The 22674-nt window shown below is 34.0% G+C and overlaps 1 protein-coding gene across 1 annotated transcript; it reads left to right on the top strand.

Annotated features, from left to right (window-relative positions):
* Positions 1-1525: 1525 nt before the first annotated feature.
* On the top strand, positions 1526-18848 carry LOC148949403 (protein HTATIP2-like). The gene is made up of 2 exons (XM_089092960.1): positions 1526-1672; positions 18073-18848. The coding sequence occupies exon 2, from the start codon at positions 18101-18103 to the stop codon at positions 18749-18751; it is 651 nt and encodes a 216-aa protein (XP_088949086.1). The 5' UTR covers positions 1526-1672; positions 18073-18100; the 3' UTR covers positions 18752-18848.
* The last annotated feature ends 3826 nt before the right edge of the window (positions 18849-22674 follow it).

The raw sequence follows: 22674 nt of genomic DNA, 5'->3' as shown, positions 1-22674 counted from the left end.
TTAATTAAACCATTTCTTGTTCGTTTTTATTAACTCACTGATCTTTTTGTAACACCTTCCATTTATTTCTTTGTGACACAATTTTTTTTTTCAATTTGTGAACTACTTTTCAACCACTTCAGAATGTTCAGTTACTTCCCACGTTTATAAGTATAGCACAATTGTATGAGTACTTCCTGAGGCTGTGTTAACTTTGGTTGTGATCTTGGATGAGATATTATATTTTTTTTAATTGGAAAATAAAAAGTTGAAAATATTTTCTTCCCAGAATCTTTAAATATAAGTGAAAATTAGGGGCAAAAAACGATTAGTTTTTTCTTAATTTGATCTTTTTTACTTGTTTTCCTCAAATCATCGACTTACTTCATTTATGCATTCAAAACCTAACAAATTTGGTGTTAATGTTATGTAAAACTCAAAGTTTTTTCTACCACTCTCGTTCACTTATTTTAATATATTCTTGAGAACAAATAAATAATTCTCTACTTTTTAGTTCAATTTGAAAACGAGTTTTTTTTTATTGTTTGACCCCCTCCCCTAAAATTTCTTTGTACGTGCCTGGACTTTTGACACCCATCAAAACAGCTTTAGGCTGACATTCTTATGGTTGAATTATATGAACTCTTCTTTTATTTCTTTTGTTTTGGAGTTACAATTCAAATTACAAACGGAAAAGGTATTTTATGTAAATGACTGCTATTTTGTATAGGAACTGAAAACAACGATTGAAATATTATTTGTTCGATAAAACAAAAACAAAACAAAAACTCTGTCGCTCGGAATTGCTCAAATATTCATGTAGGAGCGATGCAAACTTGAAGCTGGAGGAGGCGAGACTGAGACCAAACCAATCTAAAATATTAGACGGGAAGGGAGCGATTAAATGATTTTTTGGTTTTTTTTAAGAAGCTGGATTTATTAAGATCATTTGAGTTGAAATTTAACAATAAAAAAAATCATGTTGGTTATTGACTTTTCTGAAAACTCTAAATCGTCCTTTGTTTATTGATTTGCGTTTTATCTTGTATGTACTACTCATCAACCTTTGATTTAAATAAATAGATTCAAACACTTTTGGTTCAAAACACTAATAATGTCAATTAAAAAGAACAACAACGAAATAAGCCAAACAGTAGCCTGGGGTTATATACACGCATTAAGGTGGGGGGGGAGGTTGTCTTTCTATTGTGCAGGTAAACCGGAAGCAAAACTTACAGTTGAATAAATAGGAAATTCTTAAAGGTACAGAAGCATAAATTGTTATTATTATATACTTCTTAGGCATCTTTTAACTTTTGAAGGGAAGATTTTAATGAGATAATATAAAAATATACTTTTCAAACTATGTAGGCAACAAAATTCCCCTCCCTCCTTTAAGTACCGCTCTTGATAGCGGAATTAAGGCACTTGGCCTTGAAAAGAGACTTTCCTATCAAAAGTTACAAAAAAGCTACGTTTTAAGAGTTGGACGTTACGAAATTGTTTTTGTCTGTTGGCAACCCTGAGCATGTTTCTATTAGAAGCTTTCAACACAACAACTGCTAAACTGCAACTAGCACTATACCCCTATACCACTGCAATAATTGAGTGATACGAACGCATATGACCAATTGGTCGAACGCGTCAAACCCCAAACAACAACATACCACTGCAACTGTTTCATGCTACATAGGTGAATAAAACTGTAAATTCTTTTCTTGGTTATCTTGGAAAAAGGTTAGGTTAGAAAAATGAAACTTTCAGGGATTTGTCTACAGGCTGAAGTATGTCCTAGGAAGGTATTTTGAAGTGCCTAGCTCCACTCCTTCTCCCTCTAGAGGGTCCTGGAATTTGCCTGCATGACAGTTCTATTACCTTAAATTGCACTTGCTAGCAATAGGACGAATCCTGTGTCCGCCAGCTTCAGTGATGATAGTTAATCATCATCTGTGGCGTCCCAAATGGTGCACCACGGTTTGTTGAGCCACTCCCTATCCACTGATCACTTGAACACATCCACGCTGGTAGAGGTTACTGTTTTTTCACTAAGGGAGTTCCACAAGCTGACAACTCTATTTGAGAAGAACTTGTTCCTTAGTCTGGTGTTGGCTCGTTTTTGGAAAAGCTTTTGAGAATGACCACGAGTTCTGTTTGAATTGTCCAGTTGGAAAAGGCCAGGAATGGTATCCTCAGCATTTAGGAGCTTGTATGCTGTTATCACATTGCCTCATTTGCGACGATAGGTGTTAGAGATGGTATTCTAAGCTTATAGAGACGGGATGGATAAGGGACATCATAGAGGTCCCTAATACATTTTATTGCTCTCCTTTGGACTGATTCTAGAGCTGCTTGGTCTGTCTTATTGATTGGGCATGCGATACACATTCCAAACTCTAGCCTTGGTCGAACTAGACTTTTGTATAGCTTGGTCATAACAGTTGGAGATCTGCTACCTATTGAAATTTTGACAAAACACCATTTTACCTTAATTTTCAGTTATCAGTTTCTTTTTCTCAGGCTTTAGTTCTGAAAATGCAATTCCTGTTATTTGAATAAAATTTTAAGCCATATTAGTGTTTTTTCTCAAAATTTAGGAAATGTGTTTGCACATAGCCTATTTAAAATCTTATAGATTGGAATTCAGCAAAGTTGTGGAGCTGAATAACAATTTTGTTGCACTTCATTTAAGGAGAAGATCTATTTTACAAGGTTTCACTTTTATAACACACAGATCCCTGAAAGTTTCATTTTTTCTAACCTAACCTCTTTCCAAAATAGCCAAAAGCAGCTAAAGTAGAATTTTACTGAATAAAACTGTAGGCTTACCTAAGTAATGTTGCTCCTTTTTTTTATGTTGTATACAGTTTTAATGTTGTGCCAGAGAAAAGTACTCTTAAAAGTTTTTTTTGTGTGATACAGGATATTGGGGGATTATGTTAATGTAGAGGGAATTTTCAACAGGATGAGGGATATGCCAGATACTGTTTTGTGTTAAAAATTTGCTTCATTGAGCAAAGCTTAAGACTGTCATACAGAGCCAGTCTGAAGGGTGTACAAGGCCTTGGGCAAATTTGAATAACAGCTTGTCTTATGTCATCTTTTTCATATTCCAAGCCCTGCTATACCTGCTGGCTTTTTGCCCCCCCCCCTCCCTTTTCAGGATATGTCACAAACATCTATAACATTTTAAATCTCCTACACTGCCCCAATAGGTTTATGCTTATGCTATATTGCTTAATAGCACAGTACCCACACTTCCTGGAAAATCTGGAAAAAGCTGAAAATTAAAGACCAATTTTTCAATCATGGAAAACATCTGGGAAATGAAAAAATTGAAGTGTCCTGGAAAAATTTCAGTTGTCCTGAAAACAATCTTCCATCCTTGTGTATGAATGCAAATTGGTTAAACATCTAATGCCTGAATGTCTGTTTTTTTAACATCTTTTAACAATAGTAATCTTTTAACATCTTAATTTTATTTTCTAGCATATTGCTGGCTGTTTATAATGGATCAGTTGTCTTATCAGCAGCTAAATAAATGAATATTAGCTGAGATCTAAAGCACTCTTTTTTGCCTTAATTTTTACCCCAAAGTAATGGATTGAAAAATATAATTATATTAAAAATAATATTCTGGTTTGTTTGTTAGCTGACTTTTGAATCTTGTAAGATGGTGTTTTACATTGTTATTATTGGAAATATGAGCCTGAAATAATCTCAAATGATAACTAGTTAGACCATTTATCTATTTATTTATTTAAGCTTTGTCTTCTTCTGAATAAATTTTGGCACTGTTTCTGTTTTTTGTTCAAAGTACCTGTTTCTGTTCTGTTTATGCAAGAAAAGAAACAAATTATCCATTTTAATTTACCTGTTCTTTTCTGTTTTGATTTTTATGTTAGCTATTTTGTCCTGTTTCTTTTTTTTCTACTTGGTTTTCTTAATATTTTCTAATGTTAGTGACTGATTGTAAACACAGGTTGACTATGAGAATTGGACTTTAAAACTGATATTGCACATAAAATAGCAGTGTAAGAATTAAGGAAGAGAATTACTTCTTTACATTGCACTGCATTGTGTTGCATTGCAAGTAGAGAAAACTAGGTGGAAATGTTAAAGACAACAATCTCTGCACAACTATAATACCAATGTTTATGGTATAGATAGAGTATCATGTCTCTTTCAAAATATATCCTGATGTGAAGATAATATCAGCATGTGGCCCAGCCCTGGCTGTAACAGCTTGACTTGTATCATGGCCAGTTAGCAATGGAAAATGTCTTTAAAGTATTCTGGAAAATCATTTCAAGAAAAAGTGGAAGCCCTGTCATAGGTCTATACAATATTATTTAATAGATTTAGGCACTAGCTGAAGTAACTGCAGGGCTCTCAGCAGTAGAAAATGTGAATATAGGATTTTACAAACTTAATTTACAGGACAGTAAAAAATACCTTATATGACATTTATATATATAACATGGAATATTCCATTTTATCTTCAGTAGACAATTTTATAAATGCAACCCATATTATAAATTAACTTCACCTTACAAACAAATTCAAAATATATCTGCATTCATAAACAATCAATGGCTGAAATCTACTTCCCAACCTTTTTACTAGCAATATCTTTTATTATTTTTGTTTTTGTAAGGCCTTTGACTATATCTTTCTAAATACAAATAAATGCTTGGCTATTTAATCTGTCTTCACTCATGATTGATTGGAGATAGTTTTTAGATGCAACAGTCACTGACACAGTTTGTACTATCTTGTAATCACTAGTCACATTTGGGAAGAATATTATTTTAATATTTCAAGCTCTGTCTCTTCAAGAATTGCTTCCCTCAGATGTTTCAGCTCATTAATAAAACATTCCAAGTCAAATTTTTGGCTTGCCCTGGTATTATTTATCATTTCAGATTAAGTGCTTTACAGTGCTTATTTAAATCTTCATCACTCAGTGACTTTTAAAGTAAAGAAATTCAAAACAGTCTGAAGTCACCTAGTTGGGTAAATTGTGTCTTCATAGACAAGATGGCCTTACTCAGCAGAGGGAGGAGATATTCAATCTGAAAGTGCTGCTTGGGAGATTTCTTTAAAAACTCTTCATCATGCTCTGCTTTTTGGTCAAAGTATTTCTCCTTCTTACATATTTGACAATGCTTACATTCAACTGGAATTAATTATTTCATGTGGTATTTTCTTAGCTCTTCCTTAGCTGCAACACTAATCCTTTTCCAAGAAGTACTGCTGTATTCAGCTGAATGTCTGGGTCTTGAAGAGTTTTACTTACTTCATTCACCATAAATAAAACATCGTACCAAATGCAGATCCCTGCAGCAAAATCAAACCTTTAATATAACTAGTTAGGGATTTTGCATCACTTTTTTTGAAATGGTCATTCATGACCTCCCCAAGTTCTGAAGGATCATTTAGCAGTTCAGTACAATTGTACGCCAGAACATTTACTCTTTGAACTCTGCACTCCCTTTGGGTTTGTAACAAAGGTTTTTATTTGCTACCTTTGACATTTTTCAGTAGCCACACCCATCCCTTTGTTGATTCCACAAAAATAGTATAGTGATGTTGGGTGATTCCAAATAATAGTTACACTCAAGGAATGCATTGTGCCATATGACTGAGGACAAGATTAAGATAATGGTGGCTATGTGGCATAAAAAGAGCTCTTCAACTGATATCCATTGCATTTGAATTCACAGTGCATTGTAGAGGTGTGTTATTGTCCAAATCTAAAGCATTTATAAGAGTACAATTTGAAACTAGAAACTGACAAATATCTAATGTTCCTTGTCTGGCAGCAGGTGTAGGTTCATGACTGACAAACTGCCTCAACCAAAAAGAGAGACAGCCAATCTGTCCCAAAATTTGACCTCAGAGTGCTCCAGCAAATTGGTGCCCCAAGGTAGATAGGAGTAGGAGAGTATTCTTTTCCTTGCACAGCATTCCTTTTCCTTTATATTGGTCTGGTTATTGTATTCTTGGCCTCTACAGTATTTGAGGGGAAGTTGATAATTTTCTAAAATTGATAGAAGGGCATTGCACACCCCTTCACCAGATGAATCTTTTACTCAGATACACTCTAAAAACGTCAGGATGTTGTTCAAGCTCCATCTCAATGAAACAATTGGGATTAGAGAGGCTATTGGCTTGTGCTTCATTGCTTAAGCTTGAAGATGCATGATTATTTTCATCTGGTTTCGACCCTGTAACAAATTTTCTTGGCATTCTAGCTTGACTTTTCATAAACTTTTTATTCTTTTTCTCTTTCTGGTATTTTCAGCTCCTGATGCACTTTTTGAATTTATCACAATCACCACTGACCCTGTATATTTTCTGCTTAGCCACGCCTACAGTTACAATTCTTATTTTGTTATGTTATATTTTAACAGTTTAGATGTTTATTTTGGATGGACTAAATGTCTATGGCATTCTTTACTTATTTAAAAATCTTTGTAAAAATAGTAGCATGATGTCAAATAATTAATATAACAATGATCAACAATACTAATGAAAGTTAATGTGGCAGACCAGTTTCAGTACCTGTGACACCATCTTTGGTACTAAAATTACTGCCATGAAAACGATTTTTCACACTTGCTGAAACCAGTCTACACCATAAACTGTCATTATTGACTTTCTAATGTGCTTATCTTTTCTGTTTCAATAATATTAAATTCATGTAGCTGTTATTTAAGATTGCAGTTTTCAGTTTCTTTAGGTTTACTCTGACTAAAACAGCTTACCTTTTTTGGGTTGTAAAAGACAATGTAGGGAAGAAGATGGGTTTCTAAATTGAACCTACTTTTCCAAAATTACCTTGATAATGCAGCTTTGGATGCAAGGAAATAAGTGAAAGGTGAAAAAAAAAATCAATCATCTTTACTGATTTAAAAAAATCAATTAGCTCCCAAAATTTCCTCCCTTGCTATAAAATTTTACTAGGTAGAAAAAGGTGTATCCTTGGGGTATTTTGGTGGGGTCACTAACTTCCCCTAGTAGTTGTATCTAATAATGGTCATGTCATAACTTATGGTTTTATGTTTTTAGGTTATGACGTTATTTCATGGCTCTATTTATCTCTTAGTCCCTAGCTTACTTAAGCTGTGCAACCACAGCATTTCACATTTTTCTTGCTTTGTGGTCTTCCAATTTGATGGTTTTCCAGAACTCCAGAATTGATGGTTAAAACTATGATAAGACCTTCAATGCATGTCATTTTACCCAAAAGCCTGTATTTTTATCTTTTGTTTGTGTGTTTTTTTTTAAAGAATTTCCAGATCTTTTCATTATGTCATGGCATTTGCTTTATTGCTTGAGAATCACATGAAACCTAGAGTGTTAAAATTTCATTTTAAACTGCAGATATCAGAGAAAACTTGTCAGTAGCTAAATAGATGCAATGATTTTTTTTTGTGATATTCATATTAATTCTATTTTAATATCACATTTCTTTGGGACAAAAAGGGTGAGTGTATATGACCTCCTTAGGGCTGTCCCCCCACTCTAACTTTTAATTATGCAGGCTGGTGCATACCCCTACACCACAAAACGCTGGAAACACTAGACCAACTAAAAAGACAGTAAAGGGTTTTGATTTTTTTTTCTGGCAATCTGAAGATTAATATGAGTCTTTGAACACATCTTTTTCCCAGAAATCCTTTTTTTAGTTGATTTCCAAAGAAACTAGCTGACTTAACAGTAGACCAAATGAAACCATGAAACTTGGTAAGGACCACACTACACAATAAGCCAGTAGAGTAAGGGGAAAGAAGACAAAGGAATTTGTACAGGGAAAAGGGGGTAGTTGGAACAGATTAAGGATTTCAGAAAGGCATGAAAGGAACCTCAGAAGGGCAAAGTTGGGAGGTTCAGAAAGGACTTAAGGAACTCCAAGCGTGGTAATAAGGTCAAGAAAGGACTAAAAGGGGCTAAAAAAGATCAAAGGAATGAAAAAAATTCAAGAAATTCAAGAAAGTAAGAAGGGACTAAGAAAATTTGGAAAGACTAAAGGAAGCTCAAGGGAACCAAAAATTATTAGGAGAGTGAAAAAGGACTGAAGGAGTCCACAACGTGTTAGAAAGGTGAGAAATGACTAGCAATGTCAGAAGGGGCTAAAATGACCAAAGGAATGAAACAACTTCGAGAAAATCAAATTAAGTCCGAAACATGATGAAAAGGTCAGATAAGACTGACAATGTCAGAAGGGACTAAAAAGATGAAACGAACGAAAAAAAGCGTCAGGAAAATTAAGTAAAATCCAAGCAGAATAAACAAAGTCAAAGGGACTTCAAAAGTTTGAAAGGGCTAAAGGAATCTAAAGGAACAAAACTAAGTTAGGAGGGTCAGAAAGGACTAAAGGGACAAAACAAAGTCAGGAGAGTCAGGAAGGACTTAAGGGAGTCAAAGAGAGTAAAGAAAATCGTAAGGGGTTTAAAAAAAAGTCAGAAGAAACTTGAGCAAGTTGGTAAAAATTATGAATATTGAAAGGATCAAAAGGTAGTCAACAGGACAAACAGAATTTTGAAAAAATTTGAAAACAGGTGTTTTAGCTTGTATATCTAGAATATTCATACCACGGAAAAGCATAAATAAACATACCAAACCATAAGTTTCAAACCAAGACCCTTCAGAATGCACAAGGAAAGCACAAACAAGTCAAACCACAAAATAGCATAGTTAAATATACCAAACCAATAGTTTCATACAAGGCACATTTGAAATAGACAAAGAAAGTACAAACAACTTAAACCATGAGACAGCAGAATGAAACATACCAAATCATTGGTTTCAAACAAGGCTCCTTTCTAAATAGACTAGGGAAGCACCAACAATTCAAACCACAAAACAGCATAATTAAGTATACCAAACTATAAGTTTCAAATAAAGCCCCTTTTGAAAAGACAAGGAAACCACTGACAAGTCAAACCATGAAATAGCATAGTTAAACATACCAAACCATAACTTTAAAAGAAGGCACCAAAATAGACAAAGCAATTACAGGCAACTCAAAATATTTATACATATCAAATCATAAGTTTCAAGGAAACCACAGACAAGTAAAACCCTGAAATTGCATAACTAAATATGCCAAATCATAACTTTCAAACAAGGCCCTTCTCAAAACAGGCAAGGAAAGCACTGGCAACTTAAACTACAAAACAGCATGACTAAACATGCCAAACCATAAGTTACAAACAAGACGCCTTCGAAATAGAAAGAGAAACCTTGCACAGATAAGTCAAACCATGAAACAACATAACTAAACATGCCAAATCATAAGTTTTAAACTAGGCACCTTTGAAATGGACAAGGAAAGTGCAGACTACTCAAACTACGAAACAGCCTAATTAAACTTAGCGACTATAAGTTTCAAACAAGATACCTTCGAAATAGACAATGAAAGCACAGACAACTCCAACCACGAAACAACATAATTAGACCTAGCAAACCATAAGTTTCAAACAAGACACATTCAAAATAGACAAGGAAAGTACATACAAGTCAAACCACGAAACAGCGTAACAAAACATATGAAAGCATAACTTTCAAACATTGCGCCATCAGAATAGACAAGGGAGTGCCAAGAAACATAGCACAGACAACTCAAACCATGAAACGTCATAACTTAACATGCAAAATTATAAGTTCCAAACAAGGCCTTCAAAACAGAAGAGGAAAGCACAGACAAGTCAAACCACGGAACAGCATAGTTAAACATACCAAACCATAACTATAAAAGAAGGCACCTTCGAAATGGACAAAGAAAGCACAGACACCTCAAACCATTAAACAGCATAACTAAACATCAAATTGTAAGACTCAAACAAGGCCCCTTTCAAAATAGACAAGGAAAGCACAGACAAGTCAAACCATGAAACATCGTAACTAAACATGCCAAATCATAACTTTCAAACAAGGCACCTTCGAAATAGACAAAGAAACCCTAGCACAAGTCCAACCATGAAACACCATGACTGAATATGCCAAATCATAAGTTTTAAACAAGGCGCCTTCAAAATAAACAAAGAAACCTAGGACAGATAGGTCAAGCCATGGAATAACATTACTAAATGTTATTAAACATGCCAAATCATAAACTTCAAACAAGGTCCCTTTTAAAATAGACAAAGAAAGCACAGACGGGTCAAACCATAAAACAGCGTAGTTAAACATACCAAACCATAACTTTCATCAAAGGCACCTTCGAAATCGACAAAGAAAGCACAGAAAACTCAAGGTTTCTTTGAAGCAGATGACTATCGATCTATTAGAGACCCAGACTATACCCATCTCTAGCGGGCAAAATGAAATTCCAGTGGAAGAAGACAGCACTGAATTATTGAATAATCAAAGAATTCCACTTCTTGACAAAGCATAAATTCGCCAAAAAGAAGCCCTACTGTTTATTTTCACTAGAAAAACTTTTTTGTAAATTAATATGCAAGAGATTAATGCCCAAAATACTTGATAAATTCAATTCAAAATCAACGGACTCAAGTCCGTTGATTTTGACAAACCTGTCTTGTCTGCAATACAAGACAGGTTTTGGTACAGTATGCAGATTGTGAAATGGAAAAACAGTTCCCCTGAAGTTCATACAATTTTCAGTTATGTTCCAGAAAAAGAGAGAATTTTCTCCAGTGTTGTTTCTTGCCTGTTTGGGCCACAGTAGAAAAATTTAACATAAAATTTTAACAGTAGAAAAAATTTGTCTTCTATGGTCTCGTTGCGTATAAAAGCTCCTCCCATTTTCTTTCCCATCAACGATCCAGTGTAGGATCGTCACTGGTGCGAATTTGTACTATTCGTGATAGCTAAAGCAGAATGAAATTGGATGACCGGCGAAGTGGCTCGCTACTGTCCCATATCACAGGTATGACTTAACTGAGTGGGCTATCCAGGATTTCTGAATGGGGGTTTTGGGTTAGATTTTAGCAAATAAAATTTTTTTTATTACTAACATCTAATGAACACTGCAACAGGAAAATAGTCGAAATTCCATAAATAGTGGGAGTGAGATCCACGAAGTGGCAGGACAATTTGAAATTTGCCACAAAATGTTTTACCACAAAGCCTAATAGTTTTAGTACAGATTATCTATTAGGTTTCATAATAATCTGTGGTTTTAGATAGTAATATTGCGCAATGGAGTGTCAAAACTTTTTATGGGTCATAAAAATGTCCTTGGAAACTTGATATAGGACCTTTGTTTTTCTTCTAATAACTAGTGGAATAGCCCTATCCAAGAAAATACCAAACGTCTGTTAAGAACTGTTTTTCGTAAAATTCTTGGTGAGTTTTCAGAAAATTGAAGGACATCAAAAGAATTGTATTTGTATTATAAGAAGAATATAAAGTAATGCTTGTTGTTATTATTGTTGTAGATATTCTGCCACGAAATCATTCGTTAACATTTATAGATATTCTGCCATGAAATCATGTTAACATTGGGTAAAGTTCATAACTTTCAGCCCTCCCCCCGGGGACTTCGGGGGATTAAGTCATCCTAAAGGACATATTTATCATATTTTCAACCATGCTGAACAAAATATCTATCTCAAAATTTCGATCAGGTGACTTTGGGAAAAAAGTGAGTGTGGGAGGGGGCCTAGTTGCCCTCCATTTTTTTGGTCACTTAAAAAGGGCACTAGAACTTTTATTTCCGTTCCAATGAGTCCTCCCAAGATATTCTAGGACCACTGGGTCGATGCGATCACCCCTGGGGTAAAAAGACAACAAAAAAACAAATAAAGACACATCCGTGATCTTTCTTCTGGTAAAAAATGCAAAATTCCACATTTTTGTAGATAGGAGCTTGAAACCTCTACGGTGGTGTTGTCTGGTAAGTTGAATATTTTGGTATTATTTTTATTAAGGTTTTAATACTTTAGGGTGTCTTTCTTTCTTTTTTCGAAAATCAGCCAAATTTCCTCAGGCGCGAAACTTTTCATGAGTAGGACTAAACTTAATGAAAATTACATGTTTGTAATCAGATATGAAATCTGATTCATTTGATGTATCTATTGATATCAAAAACCCGTTTTCTAGAGTTTCGGTTACCATTGAGCTGGATCGCTTCTTACTTACAGTTCGTTACCACGAACTGTTTGATAGTATATAAATCCCATAGCAGAGACCTTAGCCTTTAGAGACGCTCTTCAGAAGTTGTACCTAATACTTCCTTTTTCCGTAGGGTACCTAGAGAGATGTCTTTGAACATCCAAGTCGTCATCAGAAAATGACATCATGCTTGTCTTAAAACAAAGAGCTATTTTAGGATTTTTCACAAAATTAGAAGCACCTTCCAGTAGCCTACCAGTTTGAAAATTGTCCCTCCGGCCAAATATCTGACCTCTTCCACCTCAGTGGCATTACTGGGGGAAAAGGGGCCAACTTCCCCTTGAGCCGTTTTGTTTGCGCAATGAGCCAAGAAAACCTGTCAGCAAATAAAAGCTAAATGACAGCTCCTAACTTCGGTTTCCTAAGAACTTCAGATAATTTGCAGCACAGTATTATAATATACAGTATTGTAAGGTTATTTTTATTTATTATTTTTAAAGTATATTGTGAATTAACTACGGCCCAATAAGGCTTTTAGTGTTAGTAATTCATATTATATAATATCCATTTTTACGGAAATTTACTTGTTTGTCATTGTTATTTAAAAGACAGATACAAGAAATACTAAACAGCTTAGTGACATTTTTTTAAAGTGTTGCACAGTATGGAAAAAACTACCGTACTCATCGGTAGAGTTGGTATCCTATAGAATAAGAAAAGCGCATCAGCATTTTATAAGACTTTGGCCTGCTAGGCCAAAATCAGCTAGTTAGGCCACTGTTTCAACTCTAGGCGTATCCCTGAAAGGATTTCCATTAATTATATTTAGAGACGGTAGAAAAAGTATATTTGACACTGTGAAAAACCTAACAGTGACTTGCTATCATTACCATACTAGCCTATACATGATAAATCCTGATTATTAATTGCAAATTTTTTTAAATGCTTAGTCAGAGAAGAATGTAAAGGTATTGAAGTCTTGTCCAGTAGAAATATATGTTTTTGCTGGCACGTTTTATTGCATAAACATAACAACGTATACTTTTTCAAAATGCCAAATATACTTTTTCTACCGTCTCTAAATATAATTAATGGAAACCCTTTCAGGGAAAAGCCTAGAGTTGAAACAGTGGCCTAACTAGCTGATTCTGGCCTAGCTGGCCAAAGTCTTATAAAATGCTGATACACTTTTCTCATTCTGTAAGATAACACATCTTCCGGTGAACACGGTAATTTTTACCATACAGCACAATAAAATAAACAAAAAAATGGCACAGGACACCTTTATTAGTTAGAATAACTGCTAGTCAGCAGAAGTCCGTCAAAAATAAAATACAGCTATTAAACTATTCTCAAACAGCGGGAGCTAAATAAATAAATAAAAAAAAATACAAGGAACAAACACACAACATAATGAATTGACTGATGCAAACGCAAAACAAACCAGGATAAAAATAGTAATGTTGCAATACTTACTTTAAAACGTGGAGTTAACGTGATGATGTGCCTATTACTTTTAGTAGTCGAACAGACCACGTTTTAGAGTTTTTTTTGTTTTTTTTTAGTGTCGACGCCAAACTAAGTTCCAACACTAAAAGTTAGTTCTGACTATATTTTTTAATAGACGTCCTGATAACAAGTTTAAAAATTCCTCGCATAGAGGGACTGGATTGTGTCTAGATAAATCGAAGATACAAGCTTTTCTTTTTTAGCACGTTTGGACGAGGTCAAACAACCGTTTCTATTAAATTAATTATAAAAAAAACTCTGAAAAATAAGTTTTTCAACGAAAAGTAAAGGCCATTTTAAACTTAAGCTCAGCAGATACAAATACCTGTTGAAATTCAAACTCAAGACGACCAGAAATTACTAGTAAAGAATAAATGAAACCCAAAACGAACAGAAATTAAATAAACAATCATAGCAAAAAACATACAACAAGTAATAATATAAATGAATAAATAGATCTTAAAGCGAGTAATGCTTAGACTGAATAGGAAAATCAAGCTTGAAACGAAAAAAAATGTTTTGCTATTGAAGCATAAATGAAACTTAAAACGAACAGAGATTAATTAAACAGAGAACCAATGCGACTAAATATACAATAGATACTAATGTAAATCAATAAATAAATCTTAAAATGAGTGAAGCTTAAATTAAATATACAAATCAAACTCGATACAAACAAAAACCATACAAAAAAAAGTTTGGGTATTGCCTCCTTCTCTCACTATAAAAGTCTAAAACATACTGCGTCATTCGCGCTTTACTAAAAACTAAGTTTATTACAAATATTTTCTTTTGTACTTAATATTGAAAATAAACATTAAAATCATAGTAAAATTTTGAACTGATGAGCTTTCAGCAATTAATATAATTATACATCAAACATTCAATCTAATTTATTAGTTCTCTCTAAACTTGTTCATGACAAATATGGTTACACTACAAACATGAGTTTGGATACAGTCCCCTCTCCTTAACTTTGAAAACCTAAAGTCTATTGCGTCATTGGCGCTTCACTTAAAACAAATTACATTATAAATATTTTCTTTTCCAGTTATTGCAGCATTGAAAATAAAAATGAAATTACAGTCAAATAAATTCTTGAACTGATGGATCTTTCAACAATTAATATCATTATACATCAAATATTCAATTTGATGTTCAAGACTGTTCAAGACGCATATAGTTTTCAGTAAAGCGCCAATGACGCAGTGGGTATTAGACTTTTACAGTGAGAGAAGGAGGCAATACCCGAACTCTTGTTTGTAGTGATTTTTGTTCGTTTCAAGCTTGATTTGCATATTCAATTTAAGTTTCACTCCTCTTAAGATTTAATTATTCATTTACATTATCTTTTGTATGTTTGTTTGCATTGATTGTTTATTTAATTTCTGTTCGTTTTAAGTTTTATTTATGCTTCAATAGCAAAATGTCTTTTTTTGTTTTAAGCTTCATTTTCATATTCAATCGAAGCATTACTCGCTTTAAAGATCTAGTTTTTCATTTATATTATTACTTGTTGTATGTTTTGCTATGATTGTTTATTTATTTTCTGTTCGTTTTGGGGTTCATTGATTCTTTAATAGTAATTTCTGGTCGTTTTGAGTTTGAATTTTATGCTGAGCTTAAGTTTAAAATGGCCTTTACTTTTCTATTTTAAAAACTTATTTTTCGGAAAGTATTTTTAATTAATTTTTGTTCGTTTTCGATTGCAAAAAGGTTCAAGTTTTTAAAAATTCCTTATTCCAAAATCAAACTTTTCTTAAAAAATGTTCATCAAAGTACCAAAACTAGTATCAAAGTAACGATATCAAAGTGAAAAAATGGGCTTGTGTCAACCTCCGAGTTTTTATTATCTGATGTTTGAACTATTTTTTAAAAATGGCTATCTCAAATTTTTTATTGGATGGGTTTGGGAAAAAAGAGCGTGGGGGGCTAATTGCCCTTTGGTCTCTTTTGACTCTTTAAAACTGTTACTAGAACTTTCAATTTTCAATCAAATGACCCCGCTCTGAAGTTTATACGAGCATACCTTCTATAAGAACCCCAGAGTATAACTTACAACGCCTGTCCCTTGGCCCTGGGGGGTTGTGTCGACCCCGTAGATTTAATATCTGATGTTGAACTATTTTTAACAAAATGGTTATCACAAATTTTTATCAGATGGGTTTATCCATACGATAAACCAAAAGGCGTGGGGGGTGGTAAGGGCTAGTTGCCCTCTAACCTTTTTTTAATATGAAAAAATGAGTTAGAACCCTTCTAACTTCTATTCAAATGATCCCTCTCTGAAGTTTATACCAGAATCATTTTCATAAGAACCATATACGGCCCCAGGACAAAGCATACAATGCCTGCCCCGGGCCCAGGGGGATTGGGTCGACACCGGAGTTTTTGTTATCTAACCTTTGAACTCTTCTAAAAAATGGCTATCTCAAAATTTGTATCGGATGGGTTTGGGGAAAAAAGGGCGTGGGAGGCCTAGGGGGCCCTCCGATCTCTTTTGACTATTAAAAATTGAACTAGAACTTTCAATTTCAATTCAAATCAGCCCTCTCTGAAGTAAGCATGGGCACTGTTTCTGTTTTTGTTCTGTTTTAAAGTACATGTTTCTGTTCTGTTCTTACAAAAAGACAGAAACAGAACAGAAACAGATGACCTGTTTTTATTTACCTTTTCTGTTCTGTTTCTGTTTTTATAATAACTATTTTTTCCTGATTTTACTTTATTGATTCGAGAATGAAATATTAAGAAATTTTGAACTTACAAAATAGGGTTTTAAATTGTAATTTGAAATTTTAAAGAAGTGTGGTTACGCCCCATAAAGTTTTTGGAATTGGAGCGTCAATATAAAGTAAATACTGCCTAGGTGAAACAGGATTAAAAAAAATCACTTATTACTGTATATTCTGGTTCTAATGGTAGAGCTTGTATATCCTACATTACATGGGAAGTAATCTGCACCTTTAACCGGGAAAAACTTCAGTTCAACAGTTTTTATGGAATTTTTTATGGAATTTTTCTTGAACAACTTTAGAAAAAACTAATAAATTAAACTGAATATTTGATGTATAGTGATATTAGTTGCTGAAAGCTCATCAGTTCAAAATTTTACTATAATTTTAATGTTTATTTTCAATATTAAGTACAAAATAAAATATTTATAATAAAATTAGTTTTTAGTAAAGCGCCAATGACGCAGTATGTTTTAGACTTTTATAGTGAGAGAAGGAGGCAATACCCAAACTCTTATTTTTAGTTATTTCTGTTCGTTTCCAGCTTGAATTGCAGATACAATTTAAGTTTCACTCGTTTTAAGATTTATTTATTCATTTACATTAATATCTATTGTATGTTTGTTTGCATTGATTGTTTATTTATTTAATCTCTGTTCGTTTTAAGTTTCATTTATGCTTCAATAGCAAAATATTTTTTTTCTTTCAAGCTTGATTTTCATATTCAGTCTAAGCATTACTCGCTTTAAGATCTATTTATTCATTTATATTATTACTTGTTGTATGTTTTTTCTTATGATTGTTTATTTAATTTCTGTTCGTTTTGGGTTTCTTTTATTCTTTAATAGTAATTTCTGGTCGTTTTGAGTTTGAATTTTAACAAGTATTTGTATCTGCTGAGCTTAAGTTAAAACGGCCTTTACTTTTCTTTGGAAAACTTATTATTCGGAGTTTTTTTTTCTAATTAATTTAATAGAAACGGTTGTTTGTCCTCGTCCAAACGTACTAAAAAAGAAAAGCTTGTATCTTCGATTTATCTAGACACAATCCAGTCCCTCTATGCGAGGTATTTTTAAACTTGTTATCAGGACGTCTATTAAAAAATATGGTCAGAACTAACTTTTAGTGTTGGAACTTAGTTTGGCGTCTACACTAAGAAAAAGTGTTGGAACTTATTTCCTGCTATGGTGGGAACTAAGAATTAGGGTCTTAGGTATGCCTTTTGAGTATCAGAAATCAACCAAACCTCTGGAGGGTACGGGAAGGGATCAGGTCTACATTCTTGTCATCACGACATCTAAGATGTTGTCAAATCTCAACCAATGTTGATTGAAAACAAGAGTATAAGTAATAGGCACATCATCACGTTAACTCCACGTTTTAAAGTAAGTATTGCAACATTAGTGTTTTTATCCTGGTTTGTTTCCTTGTATTTTTTTTTTTTTTTTATTTATTTAGCTCACGCTGTTTGAGAATAGTTTAATAGCTGTGTTTTATTTTTGACGGACTTCTGCTGACTAGCAGTTATTCTAACTAATAAAGGTGTTCTGTTCGAAATAATTTCGATGTTCTCAGCCCTCCAATAATTTTATATTTTGCTGATTTTTTGTTCAATGTTTTATATGAATTTTGCTGTAAAATAGTCCGCACCTGCAAATAGTAGAGGAGAGGTCCTTGATATTATCCCAAATAATTCCCATAAACAAATGGTGGTTTGAATTGAACCTTCTTCGAAAACTGAATACAGTTAATTGTTACTATTTTTTAGGCCATAAATCCAAACCAAACTACTCACAATGAAAGCATTTATTGTTGGAAGCACAGGTGAGGTGGGAAAAGAGGTCCTCAGGAGTCTAGCAGCCATGTCTGTATATTCGTCCATTACTGCGTTTAATCGACGTTTGGTTGAATACCAGGATGAGGAGTTAAAACAAAGAATCACCCAAAAAGTCATTGATTTTGACAACATAAACAAGGATGATTTTCAGGGATTTGATGCAGGGTTTTGTACCCTTGGTACAACAAGAGGTAAAGCAGGGGCAGAAGGTTTTGTAAAAGTTGACTATGACTATGTTATGCATGTCGCAAGAGCGGCGAAGGACGGAAACTGTAAGCAATTTCATTTAACTTCCTCAAAAGGTGCTAGTGCAAATAGCATGTTTCTTTATACCAAAACGAAAGGACGGGTGGAAGAAGACTTGAAAAACCTTGAATTTCCAAGATTATGTATCTATCGACCAGGTTTGTTGATCTGCCAAAGAGAAGAATCAAGACCATTGGAGACTATTACTCGAGCCCTGAGCAAGTTTGCTGATGTCAATTATTGGTGGTCTATTCCGACTAGTATGGTTGCCAAAGCTATGGTTGCTAATTCTTTAAAAGAAGGAAAGAGTGTTGAAATGCTTGAACAAGGTGATATTATTAAGCTCGCGCAAAATAGCAATTAAATATTTACTGTCCTTTGTATTTTTTTCCATGAGTGTTTTTGTTTAGTTTCTTATGTATGTCTTTCTAAATACTAAATACAAAGAGAATAGCCCTCAAGGTCTACTTTAAGATTAGTAGATCTCTAAAAATTGTCAGAAATTACATCATCAGCCTTCGTACAGATGCCCAGATTTTTCATGGACTAGAGGCGTAAAAAAAGGGGGGGGGAGGTCACAACTGCATCCAGGTCGACTGAACAAATATATTTAAATCATTGCTTTTCATTTGTATTGAACCGTTTTATATATGCATACTCGTAATTCCCAAAGTGGGGCACAGGCCCCACGACTGTCGGCTGACAGTCTCAAAGACAAGGTCCCGTTATTTCTCAGCATCACAGGGAGCTTCCGAAGCAATTTTGATATAAATTGAAAGGGGATTTTAGAAGTGCCAATAGTTCAAAAAGCTAACGAGAGGTTAGTTTAAAACAAAGGAAACCTACAACCTCTTTTCAAATGTTAAGCTTAACGCAGTTTAATCAATGTACATACAGCACAAATAATCTACATCCTGTGCCTGCAAAGATTTCAATCAAGGCAATTAGTACAACTGGAGACTTCAAAACCTGTCAAATTATTTGATGCGACTTCTTTTGAGTTGACTTTTAATGTTAGAATATTTTTAGGGACTGCCCTTTCCAGAACTTCAAAAAGAAAATGCTGCTCTGCTCAATCAAAAAAACAAAATTTATGCTTGTTAATGATGTAAGTTCAATTAAATCTGAATATCTATTTATGGCACAAAACTGGAGAAGTTAAACGATATTTCTAAGATTTCTGGGAAAGTAGGTGTCGAATTTGTTTTCATTCGTTTATTCGGATATCTCATCTTAAGTATACAAGGTATGGTTAGACCGCCTAGCTAGTTCTGAATAGTTTGGCCACACAAACTAAAAAAGCTAGTAATGGACGAGATAAGGTGATTCTTTAAGGTATCGAACGACCTTAATTTTGAAAAAAAAAACATTTTTTATGTGAATAATGCCAAATTCAAATGCTCTTAAAGAGCAAAAAAGATACACGATAGTATTGCAGTGATGCTATATATTGCATAAAAGGTATTGTATTAAGACAGTATTTTCATTAATATATTAATGCCTAGAATACGACCCAAAAAATACCAAGCTAATGGCTTTTTAATCTTTATTCAGGTGAATACGCGTAATATTTTGAATAACAAAATCTAAATATCATGAGGGGGCTGGGGGCATCAGGATTTTAGAAGTAGCTTGGTTCAGCATGGCCCTAAACCGGTTGGGAGCCACTGGTTTAGACTATTGTAGGCATATACAATAGATGTCATGCTTTCCACTACAGGCAACATCGTTTCTCATGCAATCCCTCCCATCCTGCTGCTGCAAGCGGGATGGAATTATGTCTGGTATTTTGCTAACCGTAGCAAAAAAAGAAAATAAATCATAAGATACAAGGTAGTGATCACCATTTTTTTGGTCTTGTATGCCTCTTAATAATTTTCTTATGCTGAATAGTCGAAGCTAGCTATTACAATAGTCTCCTACTTTTAAAGTTCATTTTCAATTCTTTGTCTATACCAGAAAATTGTTTCCTCGATGATTTAATAGCAGACGTGCCTGGCTTTAGCATTAATGTCCCTAACATCAAAGTGACCTGAGATTATCAAAGTCTGTTCTCAAATTTTTCCTCACATATTTCATTCTAAAAAATATTTCTTCATTCTGGCATCGTATTCCTAAGAATGAACGGTACCTGGGTCAAATAGTTTTGTCGTTAGAAAAGTCTTCATTAGGCAGAAGCTAGTAAAAACCTACAGCCTTCTCTGAACTTATCTTAAGGAGGTCATTGGCTTTCAACTAAATGACCTCCTATCTGCAGTTCATCTGGGCAGCTGGCCACATCTGCCTTAAAAGTATTTTAGAACACTTCTTCTGCCTTTGAATTCAAGCCAGAAGACCATTCCACAAACTGTAGCTATAGGTCTCTGATGATCTTGCATAATAATGACGTCGGGAACTCAGCAGCTGCTTCAACCATGAAGACCTTGTACTGCTAAAAGTGTGCCAAATTGTTGACCTGTGCTTGTTCCAAAATCAGGGTGAGTTTGGATCTGAAGGTCCTTATGTGGGTAAATATATCAAACACGTGATCTTTCTCAAATTGAGGTTAAATTTAAAAAGTATAAATGGCTAGTTATGTCAGCAGCAAATGCAAATTTCCATATATATGAATATACAAACCCCACGTATATAATATAAGTCTAAAATTCGTTTTGATTGTCGTTGAAATGGGAGAAGTTTTTCGATATTGGGTGCTAATGATGTGTTTTGCAGTTTTCGTCTTCTTTATAAGGAAAATCCCAGATCTTCCCCTTTACCGTTAGGGAATTTTTTTTTAACTCCACGAAATTCCCTCTTTCCCTTCTTCTATTTTTTTTTCATTTTTATGAAAGTAAAATTAGGCCCTAGGTGGCTGGCCATAAAGAACGATCTTTGGGATTTTGTCCTTTTTCAGCTATAGAATGTGTCCTTAGCATCTTACCTTTCTCTTCTTCTATCTTTCTTATTGACTCACGCTCAACTATAGCAAAAAATTGTTTGCTGCTATATTTTAAGAAATACTCGGGTTTTTTTTTTTTTTTATCACTACCTTCTTGCAATTATTATCATTACAAAGAATTCAGAGTCAGGTTTACGAGCAAAAATGACAAAACAAACAAAAATCTACTGATAACAAAATAATGCTGCTTGAGGAGCCTATAAGTCATTAAGGAGCTGACCAAAAAAGAGACTAATTCATTCTCTTGAAAAATCAAATGAAAATCAAGAAATGTTATATAGTGACCGAAAAATCCACGATATCAATTGACTCTATCAATGAGTATAAGATAGTAAATTGTTGATATACACCTTAACATTACTCAGCGTCAAGAGCTTCATAAAAATTCCATATATCCAGTTATTTTAATCTTAAGTACAGGTAATTTCAAGTAATGATGCGTATTTATGAAGTTACTGTCACTCGGAACCGTGTTCAGTTAGCTTCACTTCGAAGTTGTCTATAAGAACTTCATAAATTATTTATTTAAAACAAAAAAGAGCCTGTCTTGGGGCTATGCTCATTTCTAGGAAATTTCCCCAAATTAAACGAATTTAAGTTAATAAAAATATCTTTGAAAATTTCTGTTTCTAATTTACGGCAACTAATAATGTTTTGTGTTTTCAGTAAGGCGCTAGTTTTTCTTAATACTGCAAACACAGAGGAATATCAGCAGCCGGTTTATTTGCACTAATTTTGTAGATGTGCGTTATATAGGGTTAGTGGCAATTATTTTTGTTCGTCGTAAGTTTCCATTTCACTCTTTATTTCTATCAGAAAAAAATCCTGTTATAGTTGAGTGAGAGTTACTGAGAAAGATGGAAGAGGATTGTAAAATTTTCTTTCGGAACTTGGTGCCTTTCGTCATGGCCCTCTTGATATTAGGCAAAGGAATCATATGCACCGCAATAGCGCTGCATTAGAAAAGAGCGATGTGGACACAATGTATTATTTTTTTTCTTTTCACCGAGGCACTTCGTAGGGAAGGAGTTGCTTCAGAAACTTCGGAAGGAGCACTCATTCGATTGGATATTGAAAATTCTATTGCCCTTTTTAAGACTCAAAACTGATTAGAGGGCAAACCAGCCCCCCTCCCATGTCCATCAATTCTTATGCACGAGCGATTTCTGCCGATTTCGGATGTGCTATTAAGCGATTTTTTTTTTTTTTTAATGCCAAAGGCATTTCTGTTTCCCAAATGTTGAGATTTGGCCTTTACTGGACTAGTTCGCTTGTTTTGTTTTTCATAAATAGAAGAACGTCCAAAAAGCTCTTTTTTGTACAAGTATGTTACACATTGTACTTGTTCT

This window comes from Artemia sp. Qi Xiang Cuo, chromosome 8 (genome assembly GCF_049724085.1).
Source record: "Artemia sp. Qi Xiang Cuo chromosome 8, ASM4972408v1, whole genome shotgun sequence".
In the NCBI taxonomy this organism is placed as follows: domain Eukaryota; kingdom Metazoa; phylum Arthropoda; class Branchiopoda; order Anostraca; family Artemiidae; genus Artemia; species Artemia sp. Qi Xiang Cuo.
This window is presented reverse-complemented; position numbering and strand designations above follow the sequence as displayed.